General features: G+C 41.1%; 1 protein-coding gene across 1 annotated transcript in view; it reads left to right on the top strand.

Annotated features, from left to right (window-relative positions):
* The window catches only part of LOC122843741 (juxtaposed with another zinc finger protein 1), a 40,014-nt gene that overhangs the window by 10,964 nt on the left and 6,530 nt on the right, over window positions 1-22,520 (top strand). The window contains exons 2-5 of the mRNA XM_044138759.1: window positions 4,027-4,380; window positions 17,166-17,238; window positions 20,059-20,255; window positions 22,316-22,485. Coding sequence (XP_043994694.1) covers window positions 4,266-4,380; window positions 17,166-17,238; window positions 20,059-20,255; window positions 22,316-22,485 — 555 coding nt within the window. The 5' untranslated portion in view covers window positions 4,027-4,265. The remainder of the gene's footprint in view (window positions 1-4,026; window positions 4,381-17,165; window positions 17,239-20,058; window positions 20,256-22,315; window positions 22,486-22,520) is intronic.

The raw sequence follows: 22,520 nt of genomic DNA on the forward strand, positions 1-22,520 counted from the left end.
TCTTAATGAGATTTACTTGTAAAAGGAAAGGTTAAAAAAAGTCACTGGCTGAAACAAAATGCAACTTTTGAAATAATTAGGAGATTTCAATGTGCCTTTAGACGGCTTACTCTAAGGATGGAAATAGAATCTTAAACATTTGCATTTTCAGTTTTATTTTCCCATCTAAAGAAGTTAAATAACTTAAAAGTTGTGTTTTATGTAATGATTCTGATATGCTATATTATTACTGCAAGAATTTATTACATTAATAATTAATAGTCCTGTGAGGTGTAGAAAAACACATAATGAGAGAACCATGAGTCCCTCCACATTCCAAGCATTTCTGCTGATTTGCAATTTTTTTATATACCGGTGTGAAACAGCCAAAGAAGGACTACAAACTGCTAAATATGCATATGATTAACAATTGTCCATAAACCATAAAAGAATGTACTGTAGTCATGAATGCTCTGTGATAAATAATGTTCCACTTGAAAACATTTCCCTTTAACACAGTGTTTCCATTGATACACAGATTTCAGTCGGGCTACCTAACAACTAATAAGTAACCATTTTTTTTCAAAATGTGCTTTTATGTGATGCTATATCCTACCAGCATATTACAGCATCAATAAGTAAAAAGGAGTATGTATACGCGCTTTGTAATGATTCACATCACTGAATAACACCAGTTCCATGTTTGGTCAGGCTTTCCGGGGCTCCAGCCAGGACAGGGCTGAGCACTGGGGTATGGTTTTGTTGTGGTTGTGCTGGAAAAAAAAAAAAAAGGAAAAAAAAAAAAGGAAATGGACCGGCCCTAACTGACTCACCATCCGCCAATCATTTAAAGCATGCAGATGTCCCCCCCCCCTACACACAGCCCACACCCCCCGGTGCCATGGAAACTTGAAGAAACAGGAAGTTGTGATGATGTCATTCTGTGTTTTGGGCTCATCCCTCATGTGGACGGCGAACCTCGAAGTTTTGTTTTTCGGCGCAGATAAGGGGAGACATTTCACACCACACGCGTGCTTGTGAAGGGTGCGCGGTCACGCTGCAGAAGTCTCTGACGGCAGCCGGGAAATCTGCTGGGATAACAGCTCCCTCCATAACTCAGGACTCCATACAGGCCATTTACCGTCTGGCATCTTCACCCTGCCAGGGCTTTTAACAGCCAGCCTGAGAGCTTTAGAGAGCTGCCTCATCAAAGCTTGAGGTCAGAATAATTGTACAAATACAATACTTAAGGCCAAAGGTCAAACAAACTGACTGACGTCAGATTAACTGTACTGCAAAGCATACCAGTAAGTCTAACTGTAAAAAGCATACAATTCTAAAAGAAGATTCATGCTTTGCACTTTTTAGCTTTACTACGTCAAGACTTCACTTGTTCCAGTTCCTTCGTGTGTATGCAACTGGAAACATTTTATTTGTTTTCAGTCGGTGAAAAAACAACTCAGTTCAGCTCAAAAGTACCACACAACATCATATAGTATTTATGAATAACACTGATCTAAAATAAATGTTTAAAACAATACATGGCACACAGTGAACACTAGGACTACAGACAAACCACTCGTTTTACTTCCTAAAATATGTAATATAAAAAGGAAAAAAATATATCAGAAGCAAAACTTCATGTCACTACTCTCATAATTTGGGTCCAAATTTATGGAACTATAAAATACAACTACAAAAGAAAATTAGTTTTTTTTAAATTAAGCAATAAATAAGCAAATATATATATATATACATATATATATGTGTGTGTGTGTGTGAGTGTGTCTGTATTTAGCCTTATGTCTGCTTTTTTTTCATATGACATATTTTAGAAAATACGCACACTACATTTGCATATTCACTTAGCATTGACTTAGCATATCATATTTTTGGCACAAATGGAACTCCAAAATGCATTCCAGTCAAGCTCAAAACCTCTCTAGTGGGGCTGAAATAAGAAGGGTGAAAAAAAACATCTTCACATTGACATAAAAGATTAATTGGCAAATTTCACAAATGCATTTTGTTGCTGCCGAGGGTGGCACAAAACCACTGATTGGGTTTTGGAATCAAAAGCCTTTTAGCACAGGGCCAAATTGGTTCGCATAGCATATTTCCATTAATAAATGAAGTCCTCATTCAAAAACTAAGTTTTGAACTCAAGTTATTTTCATTTGATATAAAGAAATATAAAGTCGGGTGACTTGAAACTCGCTTGTATGGCAAAAAAAAAAAAAAAAAAAAAAAGCAAAAATGGATAGTTAGATTATCAATAGGTGTGTGTTTGTGTATTTGTTTCAAACAACCTAACCTTGTTAATATTGTCAGGGTTCTTTATTTTCGCTCCACCTACTGACCTCAGATCAGATGATGTCATGCGCCACGAACCCACCCTGCGTGTCTCTCCCTGCTCTCGATTACATTAGCAACACATGCGACCACTTCTGATTTGCGCAATGGATCTCTGCAACTGCGTCACACTCACGGAGCCTGTGCCTGGCGTGTGTGTAATGAGTGTGTTTGTGCCTGGTGTGTGAAAGGGAGCACATCTGTGATGAAGCTGATGAAGTCACTGGATTTCTCTACTGTACATGTGTGAAGGACTGTGTTCTCTGGTGATGTCATGTTGTTTTGTGGGTGCGCTTGCTTGTATTGCAATTTGGTGCAACTTTGAAAACGTGTTTGTACATTTGTGTCTCATATGACCGTGTAAATGGATGGCAGAGAAGAAAGGCAGATAAAAAGAGTGTTCCCTGGTCTGAAGGTTATTTGCTGAAGTCATCTAAACTGTTTTATGACAGTCTGTTTTAACGCTCGATTAACAAACCCAACAGAAGCCAGCTGAGTCTGGCTAGCTAAGTTGTTGATTAGAATGACATTCTCCTTTCTCTGGGAGAACCACACACAGAGCATCCTCCAAAACAATTATTGGTACTCCTCATCCAAAGACGCCCAAGCCCCCTGTACTAAACTCATGCTGTATTGTAGAAGGTCACCGATTATCAAATTTCCATCGGTGGTATAATATGCTACAATTGCCCTGGTGTAGATGTTTAATGTGAAACAGAAGCCTATCCGTCTTAGTGTTCCTAAATAGCAAAGACATGAGAACATGCCAGACAAGAAAGCCAGACGTGTGTTGATTTTCATAGGTCTGGAAATGGCAACAACAAAACATCTACTTGCCTACTTTGCAAGCAATAAATAAAACAGGAACGGTAACAAACTTGCCACTGTTAGAAGGAGAGAAGGATAGTCAAGAAGGTCAAAAAACAATGTCTAAACTTCATTTTTGGAGAATTTTCATACCAGGTTATTATTTAGCCCTGCAATGGACTGGGTGTATCCCACCTCTTGCCCTTTGATCATAAGGGATTGAGTTGTATATTTGCTGTCTCCAAGTGTTTCATGAAAGGACCAATGTGGAGAAGGGGGTTGAAGTCAACCTACCTCTGTTGTGACTCACCAGGCAGTGTAGTCACAGCCTTATATCAACTGGCACCTATCTGCTAGCTAAACTATATAAGAGCATACGTAATAGACAGAAATAATGTCCGAGATTAAGTCAAACATTTTTCTCGGAATAATCGACACTCTTTGCCACCATTTTTATAACTGGAAAAATGTTTGCAGTAAATGACATATTAATCCTGGTATTATGGAACAAACTTGCAAAGTATTTAATAACAACTTTTGTTTTATTTGTTTAAAATACTTTATAGGTCCAGTGCATAAGTTACATTATTTTTAGTAAACTAATTACTTTATGAAATAGATAGCACATTGCATTTGATATAACGTAACATTTTTGAGGTGATCTTCACGTTTTGCTATCTGTTTAGCCAATTAGTTATGAAAATCTTGCATCGCAGGCAGAGGTAAAACAGAAAAAAAAAAGATAGTCGAGATGATTTCTCCTTGATTTTCTCATTTCCTGTTTGATGTCTACTACTCAGCATATCAGTAAAGCATGAACATCTGCTCCTCCGATTGTAGTGTCGTTTGGTGCCATCGCTGATTCAAAGCTGTCTCTGATTCCAACAGGTAGGCATCACCGTGACGTAGCCTGCCACCAGCCACCCTTTCCTCCCTCCACCCCCACCGTCACCGCCAGCCTCCCAGCTGCGTCCGCCGCTGTCCTGTCTGGCCGCCCCGGTGTCTGCTCCGCGCTCTGCCCCGCTCCGCTCCCAACCCCCGGATCCCTGAAGCCTGTGCCTCCTCGTTCACCATCCCGGACCTACCCCCCTCTTCCCACCCGGTGAATGCGCCAACGACCGTAAAGCATGACGGGCATCGCCGCCGCTTCTTTCTTCTCTAATTCCTGCAGGTTCGGGGGCTGCGGTCTGCAGTTCGAGTCTCTCGCCGAGCTCATCGTCCACATCGAGGACAATCACATCGGTGAGTTGGGGCCGGAGGGGGGCGGCGGAGCCATCCAGCTAGCACTGATTTGGTAGTTAGCGTCCTAGCCAGTTAGCTTAATGCAGATAGGCTCGGCTTTGGATTCCGCTATTCCTGCTGCTCTGCTCGTCGTCGAGGTTCGCGGAGCTGTTCGTTCTTCGACAACTTGGACTTTTATTTTTATGTAACAAAATGGTTGCTTGTGTTTGGTCATTATATGGGGGTTGCAGAGACAGCTGTTACTCGGCCGGAGTTTTTATAGGCATACCTAGCATCCCAGGCAGTCAGACATCGGTTTTTCGGCTAACTACCGCTGAGCAGCAGTCTGTTTACATTTGCAGGCCTGATGCAGAGAAGCCGCAGCTCATCTAGCGGTGCTCTCAACTCAGTTGCGGAAGAGTCTGTCACCCATTTTACCTGATATTTCTCATTGAAGCGTCGCCTTTTATGATACACATTATAAATTGTTGTAATTTACAAAGACCATCACTACGGTACAGGTAACTTGTGGAATACAACTTGTTATATGATTAAGCACAAGCTTCAACTTGTTGCTATAAATCCAGATGTTTATTTTACGTTAAGCCCAAAATTTTATGGAATGCCAAAAGGGCCACAACACCAAATACATAAGGTACTAAAATATAAATATATCAAAAATGCATTTATAAATAAGTAACTATTTAATCTGGATAAATATATTTATTTAGCTAAATTTAAAAAATAAATATATTTAAATATACAAATATTTAATCTGCCTATTTATGAAATAATTTCATAATTAAATAAATTCTGAAATATACAATTTCAAATTGATTATACATAAAATGTATTATTACTAATATTACTTTTCCATTATTTTATTTTTTGTTAGCTTGTTTGCTATTCTGTCATACACATATACAATATGCACTACCTCCCAAAAAAGTAACACTCTCCAATACTTTGGTAGAGCGCCTAAAGGTTTGATTATGGCACAAACTTCATTATTTCTGTAAGTTTCTGCATTGTTAAAGATTTATTTTCATCCAGAGATGTTAATTTTTCACCAACATCTTCTAGAGGAGATCAGTTGGACAGCTGCGCAAAATTTTTCGAGCACCGCTTAAAGATTCTCAATAGGGTCGGACCAATCTGTCACTGAAAATGATGCCCTGCACTCCTTAAACCACTTAGGCACAGTTTTAGCCTGCTGAATCCTGCCATTGTCATCTTAGAATATGGCTAAGCAATCAGAAGAAGAAATGTATTGATAGTATAATCTGGTAATTCGGTATGTTCAGGTAGAGCGAGCTGACCTCATTCTTTGGACACTTTGAGTCCAAAGAACTACTGCAATCCCAGATCACACCACTGCCCCCACACTTCTCTTATTATTGTCCATATAGAGAGGCTCTTAGCTTTGCTATTGAACAAAGCTGCGTGGCCAGCTGTTGTTTTAAAATTGATTACACCAATGATGATCATTCAAGATTTTCTGATCCTATATCTTGTGCAAAGATGATGGCTCCCACATTATTATCCATAACACGATTGGCCAGCCTGCACAGCACGTAAACGTCAGACCAATCAGCTTTCCACTGTGCACCAACTTCCTTTTCATTTCCACATAATTAAATGAGTGAATAATTAAGTAGATCATAAATTTAATGTCTCGTGAAATAATCTCCATTGTAAATAAATGCATGCACATTACAGTTAAAGTAATTGGCTGCAAGTTAACCGATCAGATCTTGAACTCTATTTGTTGAGCTATGGTATCAGTTTTAAGCAAATATGGTGGACAGCAAAAGAACAACCTTGAAATGTGGTAAACTTCACAATATTTTGGTTTTCTATTACATTATGAATGTTGAATGCATTTCACGTTGTAATAGTTACTAAAATGTTTAATGAGTCTTTGCTCCCAGAAAATCTTGCAGTGTAATTTATTAGTTTTTATTATTATTATTTAATTAATGAGATATATTCAAAAAGTTGTTGGAATGTTTAATTATTTAATGAATTTTGTCACTTTTAATTCGTGGCATACCAATAAATTGGTCGACTGATTGATCAACTCCTATTTCCTTACTTTTCTGTGATTGATAATCAGTCGATACTTGCATGTGAAACCGACTTCATCTGGCTCCACAAAGGTCTGAAAATCAGCCACTGTCCCCGTTTGCTCTGCTTTGAGAGAGGGATCACCGACAGACCCGCCCACCACTTCACGTCCGGACATGCGTGGTTAACAATAGTCACCCCACCGTTGCAAACTCAGTAACTATGTCACATTGTCAGTTATACAAAAATCCGTCTCGGCCAAAATCTGAATCAGCAGGTCAGGCGTTTTCAAGATTGATGGGCCAGAAAACTGCAATCGGTGCACCCCGACTTTTAATATCTCCAGGGTAAACGGGCCAAAAACTTGCTGATGGTAACAAAGCCATATGTGTGCAGCAGCTGTTAGAAGAGGTTCAATAAATTGCTTGTTTTTAATACCTAGATTCAGCCTTTTCTTTTAATTATATACCAGAGAAAAAGGAAATAAGTAACCTGTAGTGCTTGTTAATAATTAATTAGCCTCTTCTAAATCATAGATATAGCACATAACCACCCTGCATAGAAGATTAAACATAAAACCGCCCAAAACAAAGTTGCACTATGGAACCTTTAATTGAGGTATAAATAGCTAAAACAGTGCACAGCGCATAGAAAAACGAATCGGGTCTGTAATTGTTGTTTGTGGCACGCGTCCATCTTCACCAGGCCATTTGTAGGAGGTGACGGGGTAAAATGGATGCTTCATTGAGCCAGTCTCCATGGCAACTGGCAGCCTCGACTCTATCGGGGTTGGGGGCAGCTTGTTGGCTGAGTTATGGCACACCTGCTGTCTCACTGACAAAGCTCTGCAGAGCCACCAGCGGTGGCGATGACGACCGACAGGATGAAGGGGTATGGACTGGTCAGAAGTGTAACAATGGGATAGACTGTCGGTGATGGTGTCTAGAAGTAAAGAATACAGCATTCCTCCAACTCACCAATAATCAAATTAAACATAAATGCCGGCAAATATGCATAAACGTGCCATTTTATCAGCCCACGCTGCCCCATCTGGCTCTCAGTTTGACCTTTGACTCTGACCGTCATCTGAGCAGAGCAACGATTTGCTAGCTAGATCTCTTAGATTAATGAAATTTGCATCTCTCTTCACTTTATTCCACAGCCGGTCATCAGCAGTATCATGAACGTTTGCAGCTTAATCAACATCGCTGATGCGTCGGCGGGTACGGGGAGCAATCTGACAAGAGTGTGAGAGAGGAGGAGGTCGGTGACATCTGACTTTGTCCTTTTTTTTGGGACTCTGAAGTGGTTCAGTGGTGTGTGTGTGTGATCAGAATCCACCATGACATAAGCCGATTTGATCCTCCTGACGTTCTCATTTGAGATGTCAGCGAAGCCGTTTAAAGGCTGGCGCGTAACGGATTGCAGTGATTGGAAGCCGTCGGTGCTTACGGGGATTATGAACAGGCATGCAGAAGCTGTAAATCAGTTAGTTTAGGGGTTGGCACTAAGCTCGCTTTAAAATGTGTGAAGTAGTCAAACGGGACTTAAGGGTGTAGAAATCACTGCTCATCTGAACCCGAAATGTTTTATGTCTGCCGCCCTCTAGTGTCGGGGCATTAGATGTGGAGCTTCTGTAAAGTCTGGGGATTTTAATTTTCTCTGAGTAAGTAAGAAAAATCCATTCATGGCAAAGTTTTGCCTTTGTCCTTTAATAGTTTTCTACATAAACAATTGACAGAACTCTTAACTTTGAGGCTGTCAAAGTTTGGAAACACCTTACTCTGGTTTGAATGATCTCAGTTTTGAACTCTTGCCGTTCTTGACATCTCTAGCCAGCAGCGAACAGCCCAAACGAACACATTGCGTACTTTATCTTGACAAAAAAAGGGTTAATTCAGCACTGACCTCATCCCGGCAGAGAAGACAGCAGCCGTCCAATGACGTACACCTCACTCCTCCTCCACCCCCCGCTTTCCCTCCTGCATTTTTAGATTACAAGTGGATGCTGGAGGAAGCGGCTGAGGTGATCTTTGTTTACAGTGTGCGGTTTTTAGCTGTTGTTTAACGCTTCGCGCGCAGCGTCTAGGTAAGGCCTGAGGAATGCGATGATGTCAGGGCTGCCGTGCCCCTGTGCACGACTGCAGCGTGTCGTGTTCTCACCTGCACAAGTACGTGCCTGCCTCCGGATCCAGCTGAGGACAGGGAGAGGAAACTGGGATTAAAAGAGTGACACTGAGAAGACGCTGGAATTCTTGAATAAATTGGGACTTTGGTGCAAGCAAACCCTGAACACGCCACCTTTATTGGGACAGACTTGCACAAAGGTTAGATTTTAAGCATGAAATGAGAATATTTTGAATTTCAGGCAGGTGTACATGGGTGTAAATATGCAATTTGAAATAAAAAATGGCAGAACCTTTGCTGAAACTGACTGTGACGTATTGGGGTGGCAGCATCATGTTGTGGAGCTGTTTCGCTGCAGGAGGAACATAACATAGATGGCACCATGAGAAAAGAACATTATGTAGAAAATATATTGATGTAACATCTAAAGACAGTAGCCAGGAAGTAAAAGCTTGGGCACAGATTGGTGTTCTAATTGAACAATAACCTTAAGCATCCAGTCATAGTGGTTATAAAGTGGCTTAATAATAAAGTCAACGTTTTGGTGTGACCATCTCAAAGTCCTGATCTCAGTCCTGTGGAGAGGTTGTGAGTTTGTGAAAGCTGAAAAGTCGTGTGTGAGTGAGGAGGCCCACAAACCTGACTGAGTTCCTCCAGTTCTGTCAGGAGGAACGGGCCAGAACTCCAGCAAGGTGCTGTGAGAAACTTGTAGAAGAAAACTCAAAAGGTTTGACCCAAGTCATACAGTGTAAGACGGTTATATCTGATACCGACCAATATATAACTTTTGAATGAGAAGAAAGCTGCACACGAATAATTCTAAAAAAAAAAAAAAAAAATTATCACCATGACTAGGTTTTCAGGCATTTAAAAAAAATAGAAATCATTTTGGCAATTCCAGCTAACGTAAAACAAGAAAAGCGTAGTCTGATTTAGCTTTCAGTGAGGGAAAAAGTGTGCATGTGTCTTTATGTAGCTGTCTGGTTTTAAATGTATATGTGCAGCCGCCATATTGGAATGTAAACTTGGCCTTGTCTGGCAGCCTGCAGCTTTCTGTGTGGATTTTGACTTTGGTGTTGTTGGTCTCTACAAACTAACACACAGTTCTAGACAAATGGTCATTATGTAGACCTACCAATTTAATGATAATAAGTTACTTTCCCTCTGGGTTCAATAAAGTCTTGTTTTAACTTAAGCTCAAGGGCTCCTCTTTACTGGGAACTCTGTTTATGGTGGCAAGCTGAACACGGTTCCTTATTTATCTTTGCTCCCTATTGGAATTACTTAAAGCTAAAATGTCACATATTGTTAAATTCCTCGATGCAAGGCTAAGAAAGATTTAAACAAATTGATCAGAATGTGGAAGGTTTGCTCTTATGTTTCTTGTTAATTAAAAAAACATTTCAGAGGTTTTGAATTGATGCGTTAATACGTTATAATAATACGTTCCAACCTTCTAAAATATCTTTTTTTTTTTTTTCCCTTTGCTTTTATTCAACTGTTAGTATTCTGTACAGATGATAAAAATCTAAGCAGTCCACGGTCGGAATGTTTGAAGACATGTAAATATTCGAACACTTCCGGTTTTAATTTTTTCATGTGTTTATTATGCAATTGACGGTGTTCCGTTTTCTAAAAGCACACACAATACGCACGATTCCCTGTAGGGGGCGCCTCCTGAAAATGAATTGAATCATTTAGTCCCAGGCTCTGTTGTCGGATCGTTTCCCATCCCACCTTGTGGAGGTGTGACACAGGAAGGAGTGCATGTGAGACTGTGTGCTGCTCACCATACTTCCTGAATGACCTGTAAGGGTGGAGCAGCAGGGCAATTACTGGACTGGCATCTCCGACTGGAATCTGCAGACCCCCTTTTTTCCCACCCCTTCTGCCCCCCCCGACCTGCACACACACACACACACACACACACAGGTCCCCATGCACACACCAGTCCCACACATTAGCCTTTCGGAAGTCGCAGGGCCTTAGAGCCCCTGAAAAACCTCTAGGAAGTGTAATTACAGAGAAGTACAACTCCAGCTCCCCCCCACTCCCCCAGTTCCCCTCCTGTTCTCCAGCTCCTTCTCTCTTCTCCCTCCGTCCGGTTGCCTGCTGCTCTGGAAACACGTTAAAAGGCTCTCTGGGGCTTAATTAGCGGGCTACACAACAAGCCGTGCATTCTTGGCCTGGTTTGAACACATGCGAAGGCAAAGGCCCATGTGCACAGACTGTGACACAATTATCACGCACTAATGGTGGTGATCACCAGGGGGCAGCAGTGTTCCACTGGTACTAGTTGGATCCTGGTGTTGGGAAGGGGAAAGAGCATCTGTGGCTGGGTTTTAAAGCTACGTTTAGATTCTGATATGCATGCATTATATATGTGATATAAAAGCACAGTCAAGCTCAAAGTGATGTATTAAGAGTTGGGAAGCTGAAGCTCTAAGATGGGATTTTCAAATTTAAAAACTCCTGATCCTCCAGCGTCAGGATCAGGAGTTGTTTTTTTTTTTCTTTCTTTTAACTTCCTGTCCTGTTAGGTGAGTGGAAGTCATAAATTTGGTGAACATTTACTGCTGCTGCACCTGGTTCACCCCTCTTTCTCCACACACATGCATAAACGCTTCATCCAGGACCCTCAGTACCTTGGGCATCCGAAATTATTAAAATCTTCTTTCTTGCCCACTGTTTTGTCCAGTTCCCCCCCAACCCCCAGTACTTTATTGCTCCTGGTACTTTGAAAACTGAATCTCTGACGAAACGGTTTGGTTAATCATGTTAGACAGATTTATTTAGCAATTCGACTGGAAGCAAAACATTTATCGGAAAAAGTTTTCATGGAAACACCCGGAGACACCAGGAAGCCTTTAAGTCATTGTTTGTAAAGGGCATGGTTTAAGTTTGGACTTTAAAGATACCATTCAGTGGTGATTTTTTTTTTTTTTTAACCCCCCTCACAAATGTCCACCAGAAGTATAAATTTAGCTTGGTAATGATGAATGAATTTACATAAGAATTTCAGAAAATAGATTCTTGTAAAGCACACTGTTGAAAAACAAAAAGTGGGAATTTTTGCTTTGCGCATATTCTGGTGAGTGACATCACAAGAGGCGTATTATTGGAGCAGATAAGCTATTGTTAGTAACTCTGCTGCATTTTGTGTTTTTGTCACACAAAATACAAATAGGCTCAGTTAAAAAAAAAACAACCTCTGGCCAAACTTTAATTAAACTTAAGAAGTGCTTTTTAAATTTTTAGAAAAATAAATTTTTTTGTTTGACTCTGTTTTATGTTTTTTTTTCTTTTCTTTTTTTTTTTTTTTTTTACAGTGATTGTAATGCATTTAAAATGTTCCCTTTTCTACTTTTTACAACCATCTTATCATAAATTGACTTTATTTTATTGGTCTAAGTAATTTTTTTTCCCAGTTTTATAGTGTGACATTCTACTCTACATTTTAACTATCTTACTTATGTAGCTTCTTTATTTTTATTTTCCATTTTGACGTTGTCGAGAATGCCGGTTAGAAAAAAAATCTGATTGATTTGAAGAAATTTGATTAAAAAACATGCAAATTCAGAGGGGGGTTGGGGGGGAACCCCCCTACAGATTCACATTGTCATTCTCAAGGAACTGGGATCACATGATGTCATCAGAGGCATGTGTACATAAAAGCCTGCCTTCTGGAGAGTATGTTTTAATAACGTATTTAAACAAAATATCAAATCAAAGAACTAATCATTATTTGCTTTAGGTCCCAAGTAAGTTTGCATGATTTTACCGAGAAGTCTGGCTTGCAGGATTAAGATGCAAGCTTCTCTCGGCGACGTCTCACGTTTTGGCGCTATACGTCCAAACGTTGCCTGCTCACGAGTGTGCAGATCACTCTGGTGTTGAGCAGCGGCTATGATGGTTAGAGCTCAGCTATAAAATACTTTGAGAGACCACCTCTGTGGACCACCTCCCTTTTTAAGAGTGTACAAACATCTTTGTGTTCGCAAATCTATAAGCTGCTTCTTTCGTCTCCCCTGGCTTTGCGCCGTCTCTTCGGGGAGTTGTGGTTTGTTGTTGTTGTGCAGCGGAAACAGCAGAAGGGTGTGCGTCTTTCCTTGCCCAGTTGTTTGCTGGCCCTCTTTGGTGTTCTCCTGCATTGTGGGAAGTCTGCATTTTTTTAATTATGAGGTGTGAAAGCCTGAAAACCAAATGGGTGTGAAGGCCAGCACACAGAGCGGTGGGATTAGTTGGAAGGAGCGTCCAGGCGTTCTTAGATTTAGATTGCGATACATCTGCAAGCCATTAAATATGCAGCTAGAAAACACTCCTAAAGCGCTGCACAAAAGTGTTGATAATCGTTTAATTTTTTAATTTTATTTTTTTCATTTTATGTTACGACATGAAAATCACTGTACGTTAGTGGAATTTTATGTGATTGGCGGCGAAACAGAGTAGTGCATAATTGTGGAAAGAAAGTGAAAAGTGGTTTGGACTTTTGTTGTGTATTGGCTCTATATAAATAAACCAAATTGAATTTTTGATGTATATAATTCTAATTATGTTTTAAATCTGTGGCATTCATTTGTATTCAACCTTTCTAAGTCACGCTACATACATGTTGAGACTGATATTTTTGCTCTTCCACATTACAGAATGGCTTCGACTCTCTCCGATTGCTACAAATTATCCCTTTCATGTGATTCTGGACTTTGACTGGACCATTTTAACACAGCCATATGCTTGACATAAATTATTGCACTGTTCTTCTAGCTGTGTTCCTCTAGAGCAGGGGTCTCAAACTCAATTTCCCTGGGGGCCGATGGAGGTAGAGTCTGGGTGAGGCTGGGCCGCATTGGGTTTTCCACAAGAAAAGCTCTTACAAAAACATTCCAATGTTATCAAATGTCTTTATTTTTATTTTTTAAACACAAAATAAGATGAAAAAATAAATAAATTAACAATTCATAAGAAATAAAATTAATCAGTAATAAATAAATAAAATATAATAATAACACAGCAGCTATAGAAGACTAGATAAATGTAATTATTATAATTCAGATTCAAATGGCTGTATTAACAGTTCTTTAACCTTTAACTTTCTGAACATGAATGGAACATTGAACATAAACTGTTATGAATATAACAGTTTATAAACTGTTTCTTCTGCCTACTTCTTACTGCTAGAGGTCTGGCAGCGCTTCCTCTCGCATAGCCGAGCCACATTTGGCTTAAGGGAGGAGGCAGTTGAGACCCTAAGTAAAGCTTGAAGATGCTCGTCAGTAAGTCTGGACCTGTACTTGGACTTATTGAAGTTCAAGGTAGAGAAGAGCTTTTCGCACAAGTATGTGCTCCCAAAAAGACACATGGTCCGCTTGAACATTCGGGAAAGCTCAGGGAAGCTGGGTGGCAATTCTCTCAAAAATTGCCCAAGCTTGTCTGCTTTTCCACTCACCTCCCTGAACTTGGCTTTGAGTTCAGAGTGGCACTGCGGGTCAATGAGCTCCATTTGAAGCACTGTGATTGGTAAGTTAGTTCAGCTCCGCACACAACACTGAAAAGTGCCAATCATATCAAACTCGCGGGCAGTGTTGGTATAGTTACTTTGAAAAAGTAACTTTAATCGGACTACTGATTACTCCTTGAAAAAGTAACTTAGTTAGATTACTGACTACTTGATTTGGAAAGTAACTAAGTTACATTAAAAGTAACTTTTTAGTTACTTTCAGCAGCTGCTAACAACAACGCTCCACCTCCTGTGAAAATCACATTGAGCTTTGCCAAAACTTTTTTGTAAGCTATTTTATAATGGTAACATCAACAATGTGTCTCCACTGATAAGGTTGAACTGAAGAGGAGATTGTAGAAAAATAAAAAACGTGAGTAGTTTGTGTGGTCCACTGTTGTCTGGAAAACTCTAAGAAGGATTTTAAAGCCCCCCCCCCCTCCCCTCCCCCCCGGCTTCCAGGTTCTGCGTTACGGCCCTGCATTTGGTGTCACTGCGCACAGAGCTCCTCCTGCAGCTCACAGCTCAGATGGCTGCACAGATTTGCGACACTTATCTTAGTATTAATAATTATAATGGCGTTAAGTTTCCATTATAATTATTGGCAACTACGGACACGTTCATTCGTGGCTGTTTTCACGTTTATTGCGCTGTTCATATTAGTCTCGATCAGTGACGTGCGGTGAGGTTCGTAGCTGGCGAGGCACTGACGTCATCAGAATCAGATTTGCAAATAGATGCATAGATTGACAGCAGTTTACAGGTTATGTTTCACTTCTGCATCGTTACACATACAAACTGTAGCTCACAAAACACACATTTCCTTAAAAAACAAAACAAAAAATCACTATCTCTATTATAATCTATCGCTGCACTTGACTTGCTTCCCGAATCGTTTAGCCTAGCTCGCTGTCACTTACTCGGCAGTTGAGGAGTGAACAAGACGAACGTCTGGGATCTTGAGCGCCCCCTGCCATGAGGCAAGAGAACTGCCTGCCTCACCTCGAACCTGTTCTCTGCCGTTTATAATCGCTCATTACACGAAACACTTTACACAAACACAGTTGGTGACAAAAAGCACTGTACATTATATACATAAGCTAAATTATTGGAAATAAGTTCACATATTAAATTAGTTTAAACCATTTTATTGACGCCGTACAGCAACATGCTCTCTCCGCTTAGCAGCCAGCGCAGAGCCAGGGGTTGCGCAATCCAAGGTGAGGCAGAGCTCGCTGCTGCCTCACCGGCATCGCTTCCAAGCATTTGAATGGGAAAATAAGAAAATTCAGCGATTTTGAACAAATAAAAATCGAAATTGGTGAAGCTACATGAAAAATAAATATTTTTTAGTACAAACCACCGGATGAATATAACAATTTAAATTACTTTATGATTATATATTTTCTTTCTTTCCGTGATGGCTGGTGAGGCACTGCCTCACCTGCCTCCCCTGACCGCACGTCACTGGTCTCGATGTTTGTAGTTTTCTGGAGCGCAACGCGAAGCTCGATGTCATTCAGAGGTAATATATTAACTTGACATTAACAAAGACACAGCGGGACGGATCATCTCAGAAATGATGAACAGGGAGAGACTGAGTAAAACTACCTTAATGACGAACAAATTCTGGGATTTATTATGAGTCTCTGCTTATTTCCAAGCCCAAATGAGCAACTTCACGTTCAAAAACGGGCCCAAAAAGGCGCAACCCGCCACTCATTAAATCGGCAAGCGACTTTAAAAAATGAAGCCCAAAGCCGCTTATAATAATCGGACTTGGCGGCAGAATCTCAAAATAGTTCCAGTTTTTCCACCAACAAAATGCTCATCTCCCTCCATTGTTTACATTTCCGTCGCATAGAGACGTCGGTCACTCGACAAGACGAGTAGAGGAAATACGATTAAATTACAAAAGAAGATAGTAACGCACAGTAACGCAAAAATGATTTTGATAAGTAACTGTAGTCTGACTACTGGATTTGAAATAGCAACACGTTAGATTACTCGTTACTGAAAAAGTGGTCTGACGTCAGTAACGCATTACAAATTAACGCGTTACTGACATCACTGCTCGCGGGCCACACTAACATTAAACTTTCATATTAAGGTGGGGGCCACAAACTATCGTCCCGAGGGCCGCAGTTGGCCCGCGGGCCGCGAGTCTGAGACCCCTGCTCTAGAGTCTCTGCACTGCTCTCTTCATGAAACCATCTCTTCCTTCTCCCCGCAGCATGATAGTCCCATCACCATGCTTTGCTGTGCAGGTGTTTGTTCGATAATATTGTCAATGGACGTTTTTTTATGCATATATATTTGCCACTTGTTTTTGAATTTTATTTTTATTTAAAAAAAACAAATCTTGATAACCATGTGTAAGTTTCTTTCAATTTTCAGGTGCTAATTTTTTTTATGTTGGCCTACTGCATAAAATCCTAATAAAAAAACATCAACTAGAGGGTGTAACATGGCAAAATTTGAACACTTTTGCAAATGCCTTGTTAGCTGTACATAGTTAAATTCACCTAATTGTTTTAAACTTGGCTCTGGTTTTGAACGTTCCCCTGCTGAACACTTGATGGCACTGGTAGTTCACAGTTGCGAGCCACCAGCGGTGAGTTCCTGCACACACGCTCCTGTTTTCCAAGGATCAGGGGGCTGGACTTTGAAGTTAACAGTGCCAGCCTCAGGCACAGGAAGTTGCCTACTGTTGTGTTACTGACTTAGCAAGTCCGTTGGGGAGGGGGAGGAGGAGGAGGAGGTTAAAAAAAAAAAAAAAAAAAAAAAAGCCTGAGCACGCCTGTTGACTAATACACCATACATTCATCACTGACTCCTAGCAGTCGCTCCGACTTTCCTCTTTGTCATACTTTGGCAGCCAGTGTATTTCTGGGGGGGGCATTGCTTTTAAATAAAGAGTATTGATTCACTGCTTAATGAAAGTACATGACATTAATCTATCACAGTTATGCATTATTACAGTGAAGCCATTGTGGGAAACCTCCAGTTATCTACTGAAAGTGCCTGGGAAGGAGTATTAATTGATGATACAGTGTTCCTCTGGGAGCTCAGCCGTGCAAAGGTGATTAATCCAATCTGTCCTCTTCTGCCGCAGACACAGATCCGCGGGTTCTGGAGAAGCAGGAGCAACAGCAGCCCACCTACCTGGCCCTAAGCTACATCAACAGGTATGCACAGCCAATTACTCAAGTGCGCATCTAAAGAGGGCAGCATTGCTCCACTGTGAGAAATCGGCACTCATGCGTGTACTCATGTGACTTGGGAGATCTCAGATGAGTTATGTCTTCCCATAGCACTGACTCATCCACAAAACGAGCGCACAAAACCGCAAGAGATAATCACTCTTGGCTCCCCAAGCTGCCAGAGGCAGCTTTTCAGGCTGCGTGTGTGTGTGTGTGTGTGTGTGTTTTTGTTGTTGTTTTGTTTTTGTTTGTTTTTTTTGTTTTGTTTTGTGTGTGTGTGTGTGTGGTGAACCAAATTGTCACATCATACTTAATACCCCACCAAATTACTACAAGATGCAACTCTGAGCAGACTGTGATAAGACAAAGGAGCGCGGACGAGGGAGGTTTGTTTTCAGTCATAATTGCTCCAGCGGTGAGGTCGTAAATGTCATCCGTATTTATTGTCTGTGGTGTCAGGACAGCTCATTCAGTGGCTCAGTTTTGTTTTATGGCAAAATACGTGGTTGTCTCAAGGTAAAAGCAGAAAGGGAGATGAGATAAAGGCCTCCAAGCTGTTGCTGTTGTAGCAGATGTGGAAAAAAAAGTAAATCAAAGCGTACAAACAGCTGGAATATGGAGGAATTTGTTATTGGTATTTGGACGTCATGTATGCGTTCCCACCAAAGAGTTGCTGGGGGCGGGGAGAACAAATGACTAACAAACCCACCCACCACTCCCATCTGCACGTCACGTGGTTAATAATAGTCACCCCATAGTTGCAAACCTAGTAACTTTTTTTGCTATACTTTGTATAAAAAAAAATTATTGATATGGCCTAAGTGAGAATCAGCAAGTCAGGCTTTTTAAACATCAGTAATGGGCCAGAAAATTGCTATCGGTGCACAAATTTTTTCAATTACACGAATCACTAAATTGATTGTTCAAAGTATCAACAATTGACTCGCACACGAAAAAAATCAGTTATTGAAGAAATACCTGAACAGGTTTTTGCATGTGTCTACCTATTGGACATAAGATTCCTATGAAAAAAAAAAGAAAAACTTGAAAAATGTCTGTATTCATCTTATATGTACTGTATTTACACCTCTCTTAATTTCTATATTTCTTTTTCATCTTTCAATCTTTATCATCAGTGTCTTTCTCTGTATGTTGAATTTCCGTACCAAACTCAAACTCAGCATTATACAGTTAAGAGGAGTATTTCCCCTCTGACAGCCAAACCATGTGAAAAGTGTTTTATTTGGTGAGGACTGGATATTTGCTGCGTGTCAGGGCATGAAGCACTTGGCCTATTTTGTATACTTGGACGTACGCCAATGTGTACCAGGCGGAGAGTTACATCTGCTGCCATGTGCAGGTTAGTGAAGGCTAGTAAAAGTTTGCCTTGAGCGCGTGCAAGCAGAGTGGCTGATTGTTATATTTGACCCGCACTTTGGTGCGGTATTCTCCGAAAATGAACCCGCGTAGAGGGATCATGTAAATACTGGTAGGGGTGAATTGTCCAGTTTAAATGCCGTGTGGCGCACACGATCCTCACCGAGTTACAAAAATTTATAGGCGGATAACCTAGGCAACACGACAGCGCACAAAACCACGTACGCATGGCTTCGTTTGCACTCATGAGTGTGATTCTTTTACATTATTGACTCATATACAGAGAAATTTTATGTGAGAAACATATTATAAGAAAAGTAAATGCAGTGAAAGTAAAACATATCTTTCCTAAATTGTGGCATTTTACAGCACCCACCAAAAGCTTTGAAAAATCTGACGTTTAATTTGCATTCAGTGATTAAAATGTTTCTGCCTCACGAAAAATATGTGTTTTGGATAACTGCTGAAAGACCTAACGATGATCCATTTTCAATTTTCTGGCACAATTGTGGAACATTTCAAATAAAACTTTGGTGAACCGTCCTGATTTTATAATCCAAAAGACTTTCTACCATACTTCACAAAAAGTTGTAAACATTTCAAAAAACCTATAAACATATCAGTCAGAAACTTGCATAATGCTTTAACTTAAAATCCATTCCCCCCAGCTGGGAGTAAACATATCTTTAGTGTCTTTAAGAGATGATCAGGAACAGATACCAATGGTTTTACAATTTAACTGTATGCTCATACGATAATTCATCACTGATTTACGTGAACTCAGGGTATTTCTGTCTCAAACACACCCACATACAGTTGGCGCATGTATATGGGTAGTACATTAACCTGGCAGAGATCTTACTCAACGTCAAACTGATGAAGCCATTTTGAATGAAAACAAGATCACGAAGCTGTTTGTTATGCTGTCTTTAGATATGCCTATTGTAAAAGCATTTCTATTCATTTGGTCAGCCACAACTGTCGTGGTATTTTGTTGGGACTTTAAGCATACATAGCCAAAAATATGAAAAAGTTGGCGCTATAGAGTCGTATTTGGTGAATTAGAATATACGTCCCAATGAGTCCCGTGTCAGATTAAAAGTACCTTTTGAAAATAACAACCTTTAAGCAGGTATTAAACATACTTTTCATCCTTTTTATTTTTAGCTCTGATCTAATGTCATGTTTTCATTAACTGTTAGCAGAAAATCATGACGACGAAGAGAAATGAGGGTGTTAAAACTCATCTATGTCATGTGTTTCAGGTGTTGATAAATATACTTTTCAATAGAATTCAAATTTTCTGAATGGATCCGTATTTGTGGGAATGTATAAACATTTTGCAATGCAGAGGTTGTGAGTTTGCAGATTTTTAAGAATAATAAAAAAAAAAAACCCATGGTGTCATGAACCTTTGTGTGTCCTCAGGTTCATGACGGACGCAGCACGCCGCGAGCAGGAGACCATGAAGAAGAAGGCCACGCCCAAGCTGTCCCTGTCGATCACAGGCGGCATGTCCCGGAACAGCACAGCCACGCCGCCGCGCCACACCAGCGGCAACTTGACCCCTCCCGTCACGCCCCCCATCACCCCGTCCTCCTCGTTCCGCAGCAGCACGCCTACAGGTATGGTACGGAGCGGAAGGACGAACCGGTTGCTCGCGATGACGACGGACCGAGGCATGCAAAATCGTCCCTTTGGGGAGTTCACACTCAGACTTCTGGTTGCGCTATAGGGAGCTCGTAACACCAGAGGAATGCAGCTCAACCGACGACTCCGCATTAGTCAGAAAGCAGAGCTTTGCAGTACACGATGACCTTTAAGCATTACAACTTAAAGAAATTATTTGCCGTCATTAAAAGCAGCCAGATTGAAACGCTGGGGCAGGAGAAGTCTGCGGTCAGGGTGGAAAGAGGAAAAGCCAACCGCTATCTGCTGCAGAGGTGTGCGTGTTGTTTGTGAGCCGGCTTTAGTGGCTCCTGCAGCGAGCGAAGCAGTCAACACTTTGCTAATTACACAGCAGCTGGCCTGCTCTGCGTTCGCATCGGGGCTGAATGTTGCACAGCCCAGGAGCAGATGTCTAATTCCAGGCCGAGCGGGTCCAAGCGCAGCGTTAGGTCTGCGATTACACACCGACACGCACGAACCCACACCCTCTTTCAACATGTGCCAAGGTGCCATCCACTTCCTCATGCTGAGGTGCAGCATTTCCTGTTCCATGGTGGTGGTGGGGGGAGGTTCACTGGGTCTGTATGTTTGTGTGCCTGGATGGTTCAGGTATTCAGATGCGTCTCGGTGTGTGTGCGTGCAAATGGAATGTTGTGCACTGAGTAAAGCGTTTTTTTTTTTTTTTCTCCAAGCTGAGCAGTAGGGGATCCCTCCCACTTAATGATCCCTTTTTCTGTGCCATTCTCTGCATTTTACCTCACAGGCACTCACACCCAGACACCACATTTGTTTTTCCTACTCGTGAGTAAAACTAACATCTGAACATCTGAGAGCATTGCTAAGAAAGAGTCACACGTATAAACATTTAGGATGCCATAAATGTGTGTAAAAAAAAAAAGAAAAAAGCTAATGCAAATTCTTTATTTATGTATTTTGTTGTACTAAAGCTGTTGAAAACTACTTTCTGAGTTGCACTTTAAAAAAAAAAAAAATTCCCCCTTGACAACCATAAACCTCATTTATCTGTGATCGGGTTCTGTCCGATCACAGATCTTTCAAAAGCCTGACCTACCAAGTCTGATTTTGGCCGATACAGGATGAGATAGCTTTTCGATGAAAGTATCGACCGATCGGAGATTTCCCAAAAATAATAAAATTGGGGCCGTTAATTTTATTGGAATTTTTTTGCGATGGTCCAACACAAAGCAGGGCATGAATGTACGATGGATGAAGGGGAAAAAAAAATATTGTACAAATTAAAATCTGAAAAGTGTGGCAGGCCCTTTAGTCCGCTCCCCCTACATGAATGCATTGTAGAACTGTGTTACGTGCAACAACAAGTGACGAGACTAAAATTTATGCTAAATATGTCTAACTCTCTCAGAATGAATTGTCTGTACCCATGACTTTTCGAGTCTTGCTACAGGTTCTTAACTGGACTTTGTCTAGGCCATTCTGACACAGAAATATGCTTTGGCTTAAACCATTTCCTTGCAGCCTCCATTTACCTTCCCACCAGCTTCAACCATGCAATTCCTTGTTGCATAGCCACAGCATGATGCTGTCACCACAATTAGTCACCATGGGGAGGGTTTTGGCTGCATCTGACCAGAGTACCTCCCTGCCATGGTTTGGGGCCAGCTTTACGGCTTTCTTTCAAAAATTACTTTTGTCTTTTTGGGTTGGAAATTCACCTTCACAAAGGAAAAATTAGAAGAAATGCCCTAAATGCTGAAATGGTAACTGAAAATGATGCTACCACCACCGCCATGAATTGAATGATGTTGGTTTCCCACCAAAATAATTAAATTTGACGCATTGGAAAGTGGCTTCCGCTGGATTTTATTTGTGCTCGGCAGGGTAAAAGGGGCTCAATACAGATTCTCTCCTCCAACCTAAAATGCCAACCTAGACTTGTGGCTGCAACATGACTAAATGTGAGAACTCTTGCGAAGCCACCGCTTCGTGTTCCAGCTGCGTGATGACAAATGTTTTTCTTGTTCCCCGGTGGCTCCAGGCAGCGAGTATGACGAAGAGGAGGTAGACTACGAGGAGTCGGACAGCGACGAGTCGTGGACCACAGAAAGCGCCATCAGCTCCGAGTCCATTCTGAGCTCCATGTGCATGAACGGGGGAGAGGAGAAGCCGTTCGCCTGCCCCGTCCCCGGGTGCAAAAAGAGATACAAGGTGAGGTTAGATTCATAAGTCAGGCCCCCGCCATA

This window comes from Gambusia affinis, linkage group LG14 (assembly GCF_019740435.1).
Source record: "Gambusia affinis linkage group LG14, SWU_Gaff_1.0, whole genome shotgun sequence".
NCBI lineage: Eukaryota > Metazoa > Chordata > Actinopteri > Cyprinodontiformes > Poeciliidae > Gambusia > Gambusia affinis.